At 49.9% G+C, this 12,163-nt stretch overlaps 1 protein-coding gene across 1 annotated transcript in view; it reads right to left on the bottom strand.

Moving 5' to 3' along the window:
• Positions 1 to 339: 339 nt before the first annotated feature.
• The window catches only part of SENP5 (SUMO specific peptidase 5), a 150,836-nt gene continuing 139,012 nt past the window's right edge, over positions 340 to 12,163 (bottom strand). The window contains exon 11 of the mRNA XM_048954470.1: positions 340 to 505. Coding sequence (XP_048810427.1) covers positions 467 to 505 — 39 coding nt within the window. The 3' untranslated portion in view covers positions 340 to 466. The remainder of the gene's footprint in view (positions 506 to 12,163) is intronic.

The raw sequence follows: 12,163 nt of genomic DNA, 5'->3' as shown, positions 1-12,163 counted from the left end.
TGTAACACATGAACTGTGAATATGTGGACAGCAAACAGACTGTATGGATGCATTCATCCTCCTCCGGAAAATGCTGACAGCAGCGAGAGGAACACCTCCGAACAGCAGCGCTGACACCATCAAACACAGGACGTGACAGCTGCCAGGGATCCTCCGCCTGGTTCAGAGACAAAATCAAACCCAAGGAAACACGCTGTACTCTATTTATCCTCTTGTTTAATCCAGGGGGGAAAGCATCAGCATAATTAGACGCTTTTAACCTTTCGGTTTGAACTCGTGATGGAAGAGAGCGGCGCTGCGCAGGAGCTGAGCCTCACCCTGTGCCTCCATCACAGCCTCACCCCGTGCCTCCATCACTTGCAGAGGGGCTGTGCTGTTGCCATTACCCGTGCAGCTCCGTGTGCATCCCCAACTGGCACAGGCACTGCAGCCATTGGAGAGGCCGGTGGTCGGCTGTGCTAAGAAGTTATTTACTTCCCAGCTGTCTCAGTGGCATCTTGACCATCTGGAAAGAATATGGAAATGAGACTTCTAGCGACTTGGAGTCTCTCTGCTGATAAATTAACCAGGCAGCTCCAGAAGTAGGCACAGCTGATAAAAGCTGGCATTTCTGAGCACGTAGCAGCGTGTACGCACAGATGCAGGTGTGAGCGGATGCAATTCCCCACCTCACCCATGTGTCTGGGTGCCCAGCTCACACTGCTGTGGATTTCCAGGCAAAGAGAGCCCAGCATCCAGCCACAAAATTGATGTGCAGCAGAATGAGGGCCACACGGGGCTGGGTTATGAAGGACTGGGGCCGAGTCCAGCCCTATGGGGAGAGCAGGGCTGGGAGCAGCCCTCACCTCATCCCATCCCAGGCAGGGTTCAAGCTGCCCCCAGCACTGTGCGTTCACTCCTAGGCAGTGGCAGCAAGCAGGAGAGCGACGCGGCAGGGAAACAGAGCATGCAGCCTGGCTCAGGCACAGGGACCTCTCAGCTCCCCTGCCAGCCTCTTACCAGTCCAAAGATGCTGCTGGGCTGAAGTGGGGCTGGCTTCCTTCAGCATGACTCACAGAGATTGCTGCCTGCCTGCCTGCCTGCCTGCCACCAGAGTTCCCAAGAACCAGGGACAGCAGGACAGGAATTGCAGCTGTCTGCCCAGCACTCCAGTTTGAGCCAGGTCTCAACAAAGCCCATCAGGCTGGATGCAGTTTGCTGAGATCAGAGCATGGAGCCCCAAATTCAGCATGGAGAAGAGGAAGTCAGCAAAAGGAATACCCCAGGAGATCAGTGTGTAACAGTGCCAGCGCTCCCCCACTGCCTCCCTGTGACCCCATGGTTCGACTGACACCCAGCAATTCTGTTATAACCCAAACTTTGTGTACAGAAAGCACCAGAGATCTAGAAAAAGTAACAGCCTACCTTGCCAGTTTTCACTCTGGGAGCTAAGTTCCAAAATGATTTGAGCCCCACGCAGTCCTGCTTCATCCAATGGGTTCACTGCCAGCCAGCTCTCCTCCCCAGCACACCACAGAACCTTCTTGCCATCACCCACAGCCTTTTAACTGGGAACTATGGACACCGTGGAGCTGGAGGTTGGATCTGGTGGAGCCTGCCAACACGGGCAGGGGGCTCTTGTGGTGCATTCCTGCTGTGCCCCAGCAGACACGTGAGGTCAGTTAAGGCTCAGCAAAGGCTGAAGGCCCCTTCACACTGGTGTCAGTGATTTCTCGGTGCCAAGAGAAAGCAGAAGAGCAGCAGCCAAGCACCCGTCTCCTGAGACCATGGTGCAGCCTGGTGAAATTTTAATGCTTTTCTTCCAATTTTGTTTTGCCTCTACCCATAGGAATGCGTTGAGCTCAGATGTGCCCAGATGGCTCAGGGAAACCCGTGGGACCAGAAAGTGGGATTTACTGGCCGCAATATCATGTAAACATTTGTATACCTTCAAACCCATCATTGTTTTCTTTTAATTCACTGAAAAAAGCAAAGCGTGAAAGCATAAAACCTGGGAAATCATCACAGGGTCTCGAGTGCCCATGGTGCCAGCAGTGCTTAATGCAGATGCAGACAGGAGCCAAAGCTCCCTGCTTGTGCTCATGCTAACGCACACAGCAGCTGAACAAGACGTTCGGCTCTCTCCACACTCTCAGCCCTGCAGCAGGAAGCCGCTCTGTGCTCCATGCTGTACCCCAGTGCTGACCTGGGGCTGCCTCTCTGCCTCCCAGCACTCGAGTGCTTCCAGCAGCAGGGATGGCTGAGGTGAGACCGTCTCCTTTCCTCCCAGGATCACAGGCAGCAGCACTCACTCACTGAGGAACGTGGCCCTTTCTTTAGTTTTAACTCCCAAAGCACTTGGAGACTCTGCAAAGGCGGGAATTAACCTGGGTTTCTAGACAGAGAGCAAAGCAGTCGATGCTTTAAAGCGGCATTTTAGAGGCAGAGATGATCTTCAAAATGCTCTGACTTCCAGTTTTAAGAGAAACATTTCTCCTTTGAAATTAGCTTAATGAAAGGATCACAAAATTAATTAAAACTCAAAATGAAACGCAACGCTTCGCATCAGGTCGAATGAAACGTTTTAGCGCGCTTTAAAAGGAAATCAGAGATGGTTTTCATTTCCATTAAAGAAACCCTGCTCTCTTTCTCCCAGCTCTGGAAAGCATTTGGATTACACTGATCTGGGAAAAAAAGAAGCCCAGCCCTCCTCCTCCTTCTCCTCCTCCTCCTCCTCCATTTCTGCCCATCGCAGCTCATGGAGGGGAATGGCTCTGCCTCCCAGCCCCAAAATGTCTCCCTCTTCCCCCACAGAACAATAAAGGCATTCTGGCAGCGCATAGCGGTGTTTATTTTGGTTTGGGTTGTGTCGCTTCACTGACTCCCTTGGCTGCTGGGGCCGGACAGTGGCACTGTTTGTGATGGAACACACCACAGCTCTTTGCCGTGCCAGAGCCGCCCAGGAGCACTTTGCACCCATGGCTTCAGAGGGCTGCAAGTGGCACCCAGTGCCCGGCCTGCAGCTGGTTTGCATCACTGCGTTCTTCCCATTGCACTGCACAAAGCAGTGCCTGAAGATCTGCCTTTCTCTTTGGCTGAAATGTGACTCTAATTAGATGATAACAAGGCTCTGACTCCCTAATTGTAATCCTATCCGTGCGAGGGGACGTTATTAAAATGATTAAAATTACTGATAAAGGGGAGGAAGGACGTTGGGTCAGAAAACGCAGTATTTGGCCCACGGTGCAGAACAACGCAGCTCCAGATCTGTCCCCGGGGGACACCTGAGGATGGGCCTGACCCACACCGGGCAGAGGACACCAGTGGTTTCCCACAGCTTGTGGTGATTGCAGGCTGTGCATCTCATAGGGAGACATCTCCCCACAGAGCCCCCAGGGCTGGGGCTGCTTCAAAACGGGGGACGAGCTAAAGCAGCACAGGGAATTCACCCCATGCTTGGGTGGCTGCAGGCAGGCCCATGGGGCACACAGGACACAATACCTCCACAGTTGGAGTCTTCACGACAAAGACCTAAAGGAAAGGTGGTTTGGGTGGCAAGAAGTGGATCCAGCCTTCAGGTAGAACAAATGAAGCACAGCTTCATCAGACCTGAGATTGCTAAGCTGATTGCTGGGCCCAGCTTTTTGCACATCTGCATGTGCTAATGTATGAGTCCCAGTGCAAACATTACTGCTTCACGTGACATGGCTTTTAGACACTCTTTCTGGAAGGTTTTAGTTCCATGAAGGATGGGAAGCAGCATCTGGGGACGAGCAATCAGGCTCTCATCTGCTCAGGTGAAACCAAAGGGAACTGTGCCCCCGTTCATAGGAGGAGCAAGTATTCTATAAGCCAGGCATCTTTCTGTGGGCACAAGCCAGAAACAGAGCAAGTCCTGAAGGCCTCAGGTTTCTACAAAGTAATGCTGAAGAGGGCAAGCCTTCATCTTTAGTGCTTCAGAAATCCTGCGAGGCATTGCAGCAGCTATGCTGCATCTCAGGCATAGGAGTAAGCAATGCCCCACAGCCCTGCCACCAACCCGGCCATCAGGCAGCAACCAGTGAGGACCTACCTGGCAGTTTCTGAGCACCGAGCCCATCACTGCTCCCAGTATTCCCAATGGCATCACTCCTGCTGGACCCCGTGCCTGTGGGAGACTGTGGTCTGGAAACCTCAGGCATCTCCCCTGCTGTTTCCCAAAACAGCTCCATGGCTCCTCTGATTTCCTACAGCTGCTGCACACCAGCACAGCAGCACCTGCAGTGTCACCAACCCACCCTGAGAGACAGTAGGGATGTCCCTGGCACAGCCCCATGCCACAGCCCAAGGGATGGGGAAAAGGCTCATGTTGTGATGCTGAAAGATGGCTATACTGACAGAAAGGGGACAGAGAGACACAGGCGGTGAAGCCCTCAGTTTAGGGGCCAGCAGTCAGCATGTGCTGGAAGAAAGACACTTGGGGCAGCTCTCCCCAGCGTCCATTTGCACCCAGGAGCTGAGCATCAGCACACAGAGGAAAGACGGCAGTGCTTCTCAAAAAGTCCTCTTGAGCTCGCAAACCATTTGCAGAGAACAATTTACAGATCCCATTCACACCTTATTTCTGTTCACAAGCAGATCATAGCCTCCACGAAATTTCTCCTTGCTAGAAATTATGCAGCAAATACTTCAGCACACGCATCCCCAGCAAATTGCCTGCTGCCAGCACTGCTCTCCCTTCACAGTTGGAAACCGGAGCTGCTCTGCTAGGACACTCCCTGACACGGAGGCACCACCAGGCACTGCTGCTCAGCTTATAAATAAAAGCTCACAACAGAATCAGCCTTACTGTGCAAATATTCATGATCGTGAATTTGAAAGTCGCTTCCTATGAATAAGCCGGCACCGTTTGCATTAAAACATGCTGCTTCAGCATCGCTCCTGCCAGTGTACATGTTTGCTGGAGCAGCCACAGAAAAGAAACCCAAAGAGGTCATGGAGGGAAAGCGAGCAAACGTATGGAGAAATTCAACCATGGGCTCAAGGCAGCGGTGCTGCAGAAACACAGGCGATGCCTCCATCACCCCCAGGGGCCGCAGCACGCAGGCTCACCGCACAGCGCTCACTGTGACACCAATTACTGCCATACCCCCAACTTGCACGTTTTGAAGGTTTTAATTTCTCCTTAAAAAAAAATATGTCGAAGATTTCATTATTATTTTTTTTTTCCCAGCACAATTCACGTTGGGAACCCAAGGAGGAGTTTTTAAGTCTCCACCTTTGTGTTTTAATAAAACACATTTTGGAGAGGTTTTGTTTTTTTTTTTAAATGCTGGAAATATCTTCATTACATACAGGAGGAACTAAAGGGCACGTTAATATAATTCACAGACGACACTAAATTGGGATATATTGTACGTGGCAGTGCGGACTGCAAAATAATACAAAGGGCCCCAGAGAGATTGGAAACCTGGGTAGAAAATAAATGAGATTCAATTTGGAAAAATGCCGCCGATGCCTCTGGGGAAAATAATTTGAAACACACGGAAACCTGGGAAGCGGGAACGGCTAACGGGGAGTTTGAAACAATAACAGAGAGAAAATGGGTCTGCAAAGCATTACGGGCCCCTCGAACGCCCGCTGCAGCCCGCGGAGGTTCCTGCTGCGGCAGCCAGGCCCCGAGGTGCCTCCTGTCCTGCTGGTGGCACACGGATGGCCCCAGGATGGCTCTGTGACCCACACAGCGCCGGGCTGCACCTGCATGGTGGGGCAGAGGGTCGGGGCAGGGCATCACTCTGAGAGCACCAAGAGCACGGCTGCACACAGCACTGGCAGAAAGCTGCACTGCAGGCGGGATTCCTGACCCAAGAAGGAGCGGACAGAACTGAAGGCCAAATGCAAACGCTGTGCGAGGCACATAATCACAGAATCACAGAACTGTAGGGGTTGGAAGGGACCTCCAGAGATCATCGAGTCCAACCCCCTGCCAAAGCAGGTTCCCTACAGCAGGTCGCACAGGTAGGCATCCAGGCAGGTCTTGAACATCTCCAGAGAAGGAGACTCCACCACCTCCCTGAGGCAGCCCTGAAGCTCTCGGGCATTCTGTGAGATGGACCCCCCCCCATCTCTCAGGATCACATTTTTGAGAAAACAACACAGGGAGGATGAAGCACGAGCTTTGCCAAGGGAATGGGAGGCTGCCCAGCCTCCAGTTTACAGAGCAGGAAGGCAAAAGCGCTGCTGTCAGGAGGAGACAGCGCGTTAGGAGCCAGAGGGAGGCATGGGCAGCCCCTCTGAACTACGCAGGGCTGTGGGCAGGACCCGGCCCCAGGCAGCATCCCACAGCCACAGCACACCTCGTGCTCCTCTGCTACAAGAAGCCATCAAAGCCCATATGTATATATATATCAGATTATAAACTCTACCCAGCAATTTTCTCCTTTTCATTAGCATTATTTACACCACAAGATCCTAAACCAACAAAAATCCATTTTGGAAGAAAGGAGGAGGAGCAGCCCGAGGATTCCTGCTTCCCACTGCTGCTCCTCCACTTCCAAACGGCACGCTCTTTGTTCAGCAGCCTGAGCATCGCACACGTATTTCAAAAGGCAGCAGTGCAAACACTTGTTACAGCACCCGTCATTGATTCATGACCTCAGCTCATCAGGCAGCAGCGTTTGTGACACTCTGAAGTCATTTTTTTTTTCCACCTTTGAAACAGGAATAAAATTCTTTAAACATTTTGTTGAACGAGCTTTGAGAAGCACGGCTTCAGAGACACCTCACCAAAGGCAATGTTTTTGTTTAGCTAAGGTTGGAATTATATAAGAGTACCCAACGACCCAAAAAGCTCTAATGGAAGAGTTACCGTTCCCTCAAAGCGCTCCAAATTAAATGCAATTGTTCTCTTCCCCCAGATGAGAGCTGCGGCACCGGGGCGGCACTGAGGGCGGTTGGATGGGGCTCCCCAGGGCCCTGCAAGACATTCATCTCAGATCAGAGGGAACTTGTTTACTCTTTTCCAGGACTATTGATTTTTAGACACATCTCTCCAGCAGCTTATATCTAGTGCTCACAAGAGGGGTCCTCAGGAATTAAAGATACGGACATGAGACTCGCTCTTGAAGTCCCTGGGAAACACCAGAGGTTTGAAAAGGCATTTTCCTGCACTCGAGGACTGCCACAACACGCTGACTTTCTAATCAGCATCGAGCTTCAGCCAGCAAATATTTAAGGCAGAAGCAAAGAGACCTCAGGAATTGTGCCATGCACAGCACAACAGCAACGGCTCGCAGCCTTCTCTCGGGTCACCACCAACCAGATAGTTCTTCTACAGAACAAAAGGATAATGAGCTGATTCCAACCCAACATCCGCATGTCATTTTTTTTAATATAACTTGCTTCTAACTATGAGTGCGACAGAACGCACTGAAGCAAGAACCTAGGTGTAATCTATTACCTACACAAACTGAGATATGCTGCCTTCACTCAGCCTTCACGGTGTCAGGGATGTGGGGTTTTTAATGGGCTGCATAATCAGAAAGCAAGCAAGCATCCTTAACTTTCACATACAGCTTGCAGTCAGCGCCTCTGGACTGGAACAAAGGATGAACGTATATACTTTAACGGAAGCATTTGCACACTTTGTAATGCAGAAAGCTCATCTCCCTGCACCACCACTCCCCATGTACCAAACCAGTAAATGCACATCTCTGGTCTCCCATGAGATCTTTTGGAAACCCTCCTCACAGCTCCGGAGTCCCCGGACAGCCGACAAAGCGTGCCCTGCTGAGAGCAGGACCCGTCACACTCATCACCTTCTCCTCAATCACTTGGAAATGCAGAACACGCTTTGACAAGCTTCATCTCCGTATTTAGACAGATTCAAAAGTATTCTCTGTTTTTTAATTGCATGCCAATCTTCATCCAACTGCCACTCAACAAAATTCAGGTTAAAGAACGTCTCAATGCTGCATTCACTTTTTTGAAAGTGAAAGAGCGGAGGTTTTGAATTAAAGAATGGAGCTATGTAATTGTTTAAATGAGCATTCCTTTCCCGTATCATCCTCCCCAGTACGAAGCAGTGCCATATTTAATGCAAGCAGCTATATTTGGTTACAAATCATATTTTAGCAATTATACTACACAGCAAGAATGAACAACTCTGTAGTTTTTAATAAAATACACATGAGAAACAGGATCTTCAATTTACATTTATTTTTATCTTGCTCATTCATGAGAAGTCATGTTCCAAACCTACTTTGTCTCATCTTTCCATCAGAGCAGAGCAGAGCAATATCTGAGCATCAGCATCTCAGGCTGAGAAGCAGCCGGTAAGGCCAGGTGGAAGGAATGGAGCTGGCATCCCCACCCTGCAGAGGCCGTGCTGTGTTCCCTTGTGATGTGTTCTACGGGCAGACCAAGTATTCCTGGTACTAAAATGGGCCCCTGAAGCCAAAATTCCTCTCCTTGCTTTAAAGCCTACCAAAAGCTCCAATTAATTCCCACTGGCAACAGATAGGCATCTTGAATCCACTGTGCTTCAGCCCTTAATTGACTGATGTATCATTAAGGCAAGGAGGAGGGAGAGAAAGGAGCAGGGAAGGGCTGAAGAATGCAGAACGCCAGGGCTACCTGGGAAACAGGCAGCCAACCCAGCAGCCCTGAGCCCAGCTCTCCTGCTGCCCTCAGTTGGCCAAGTGTTGGAAAGGGTCCCCATGCCAACACCTGCCTGAGCGCAGCAGGGCTTCCCCTCTGCAGCCACCCCACAGCGAGTTCTCTCAGGCTTTGTAGTGAAGAATAACTCAGGAGAACACTAACCTATGTGTTTGGGACCACAGAGCAGAGCTGGCTATGGACAGCAAGGCCAGAGCATGCTGCATCGTCCCAACGTGCTGCTGAAATCTCCCAAGCCAAAGCCTTCCCCAGACCCAGAACTCCCACAGCTGGGATGCTGCAGACCTCTGTCAACCTGAGAAATCCCACTGGTGAAGGAGATGGGATAAAAAGGATCCAAGGGCAAAGCCGTTGCAGTTCACTTTCTGTCCACTGCGTGGATTAGCATAATTAATGAAGTATTTGGAAACTTTTAGACTAGGAAGCAATGCCACCTAGTGAAGAGGAGCAGGACGGCACGTGCCAGGCAGGGGACATCACGGAGGGCCACTGACGGTGGGGTGAGGAGTACAGCCAGGTCCCACTGCTGTCCTGGGCTCTGGTGCCAGCACAAACCCTGGCATCCCACCCCAACCCAACACAAGCCATCCAATCCCAACACATCCATGCTCCTACTCTCGTCAGCTGCAGAAACACACATCCAAAGACATTTTTGCTGATAAATAATTTAAAGAAAAATGCGTTTTCTGTAGGCCTTGAATTTAAATTTTCCTTCAGCAGGATCTTTTAAAGCTAGAAACTCTACGGCTCAAAAATGACAGATGGCTTTAAAATTAGAGATCAGATTATACAGGAATTTATAAAGGTATTATAGAGAAAAAGCAGCCCTGAACATTACTAAATTTAGGCTAAAGCCCAAGCAGACACTGGCAATTAAATCAGAACTCCAAAAAATTCATGGCCCGGGGGCTGTCACAGCGCTCAGCAGCGGCCGACAGCCACAGCGCAGCCTCAAGGAGGGCAACTGCTTCCCATTCCTGCTCAGAACCATTTTCCATTAAAAGATCCAAACCGTGAGCAAGTCAGACTCTCCACACAAGATATTTGATGCAGCAGTTTTGGGGGCGTTTTTTCCCCCTTTTTCCCCCCTAAACGAATTCCTGGTTTTGTTTAGTTATTTGCAAAACCATGTCAAGTTGCGAGCGTGTGACCACAAATCAGACAGAAGTAGCTACTGATGTGGTTTCTCCCCCCTCTACCACCAGCATTTGCCATGGTAATACAGAGCTATAAAAATAACAGTCATGATCTATAGCGAGGCAGCAGTTTGATCAGACTAAAGACTTCTGGTATGCAAGACTTCTCTACCAAAAAATGTTTCGGTCAATTTGTAAAATTGATGGGACTCCGGAGTAATCGTGCCGGAGCCAAACACTTACATGTTTGATACAGAAGGATTTTCAGCGGATTTGATGGAGGGTGGATGGAAGGGCGGCGTTCGGTTTAACGCACACATTCCTTCTGTGAGTGCGGTGCAGATTTTGCTGGGAAACGTGCGAGAGCACAACCGACGTGGCAGGGGACACGGCGCTGGGCCGGGGAGCTGGGACGGCGCGTGCGTGACATCTGGCGGCCGCGCAGCAGCCGGGGCGAGCGGAGGGCCCAGCCCGCAGCCGGGCACCTCCGGGCTGCAGGAAAAGGCGGCAGCCCCGCCAGGAGCCTCAGCAGGATCCGTGCGCTCTGATGTAAAACGATCTGCTAAAGTAATCAAACGGCGGCTCGGGGAGCTGACGGGGTGCGCTCCCTGCTTTCTAAATAGCGGCGATCCTCTCCAAGTCCGTCCCTCTAGAAGTGGAGGCATCCTGGCTAGGGACAACGGGGCGTCTCAAAGAATGCTAGGTGGCCATAAATCCAAGGCGTTGCGTTTCATTAGCCCAGAGCTTTTAAAAAACTTTTTAGCTACATTTAGGCTCTAAAGTGGGAAAAAAACATTCATCTGAAGTGCGATCCAGCAGAGGACAAAACCCCAAACTCTGCCAAAAACGAAGCCCTGAAGCCTGCTCCCTGCCCTTTCATAGCAGCGTTTAAAGATTGCCTTCTTATACTAATTGCGTGAGAAGCAGCAGCATTTGAGCATGCAAAACTGAAAACAGATCTACAAAGTCAGGGCTCCCGAACAAGACAGGAATATGCTCATTGAAGGTACACTTTGAAACTTCCCTGCAGCCCAGACTTTGTTTCACAACAAACAAAACAGAAAAGCCAAGGAAGCCAGCAGCTGAAAGGTGAGCTGGAATCAGCACCGTCTGTACGAGCCTGCAGGCAGTGCTGGCAGCGGAGCAGGAGCACGCCTGTCTGCTTCTCAATAGGCTGGAGCTGTCAGAGATGCTGAGGATAAATCGTCAAGCCGCAACCGTCCTGAACAAACGTGATGCTCAGCTGAATGCTGTGCTGGGAGCTTCCTCTTTAGCTGCAGTTGCTGCCTGCATTCTGTTGACCTAAAATGTATGGACTTGAAGCAAGACAACACCCCTGTGCGTGGAGCATGGCAGTGAGCCCTGCAGAAAGCATCTCTTCCCCAGGTTTCTCTCTTGCTAATCCCAAAGGTTTCCATTAACAAGGCAGCTCCTTGTCTGTATCAAGCTCATATACCATAAACATGACCTGACCTACATTATCCAGTTAAACACATCTTATTTAAAGCTCAGTTTCCCTCCTGCCCTTCACTCCGTGACACGTTTAACACAACGCAGTGCAGGTCCTCGATCCCCTTTCCTCCCAGCCTCTCCCCAAAGCTGCCTGGAAGGAAGCATTAGGTAAGGTTTGGAGCCTCAGCAAAGCACTGTTAGGGAGACGAGTGACCAGCAAAGCGGAAGTCAAACACAACAACTAAGAACCCCTCAGAACGTCAGGCAGGAGCTGCTTCGCACACATTCCGCTCACTTGCGTGCAGAGAAAACAAATCAGTTTATTTGAAGATATTTTACTCAGCTTGCAACAGATTCAGTTCCATGGTTTGTCACATTACATGCTCTGAAAACTAAATTCAATCCCCAAGTCCTTCTAGTTGGTTACTTGTAAAATCCATTAGGTTCAGGCTCAAGCAAACCAGACCCATCTCTTTCCCTCCAGATGCCTATTACACATAAATAGTAGTTATTGTTCCTGGCAAGGTTCTAGCACCTCTTATGATTTTGTACCTTAATGGCCTGATTTCTTAGCACTTTCCAATGAAATAATATATTTAACAAGAATCCATGTTTCCTCCTCCATGATAGGATTTTTAAATTATGAATGCAATAAAGACAATGATGTTGCCAGTCTCCTGATTAATAGCTTAAAGAGTCATTCACCAAGCCTTCATTCCTCCCATTATCACAAATTCACAAGCTGTACGGCTTTGCAAAGTTCAGCAGAGACAAGATTTAACTCTGGTTACACAGCTACATCAACAAGCACTATCAGAAGGACATTAGTTCGGTATGATCTAGTGAAGCAATTTAAGTCCTACCTGTTCTGTTGACAGATCTGTGTTTTTTTAAATGCCACCTTAGTACAAAGTGTCTAACGCAAGATTTCCGCCCTTATT

The sequence above is a fragment of the Lagopus muta genome, chromosome 9 (genome assembly GCF_023343835.1).
Source record: "Lagopus muta isolate bLagMut1 chromosome 9, bLagMut1 primary, whole genome shotgun sequence".
Classification (NCBI taxonomy): domain Eukaryota; kingdom Metazoa; phylum Chordata; class Aves; order Galliformes; family Phasianidae; genus Lagopus; species Lagopus muta.
The sequence above is the reverse complement of the archived record's forward strand: the minus strand, read 5'-3'. Positions and strand labels throughout refer to the sequence as shown.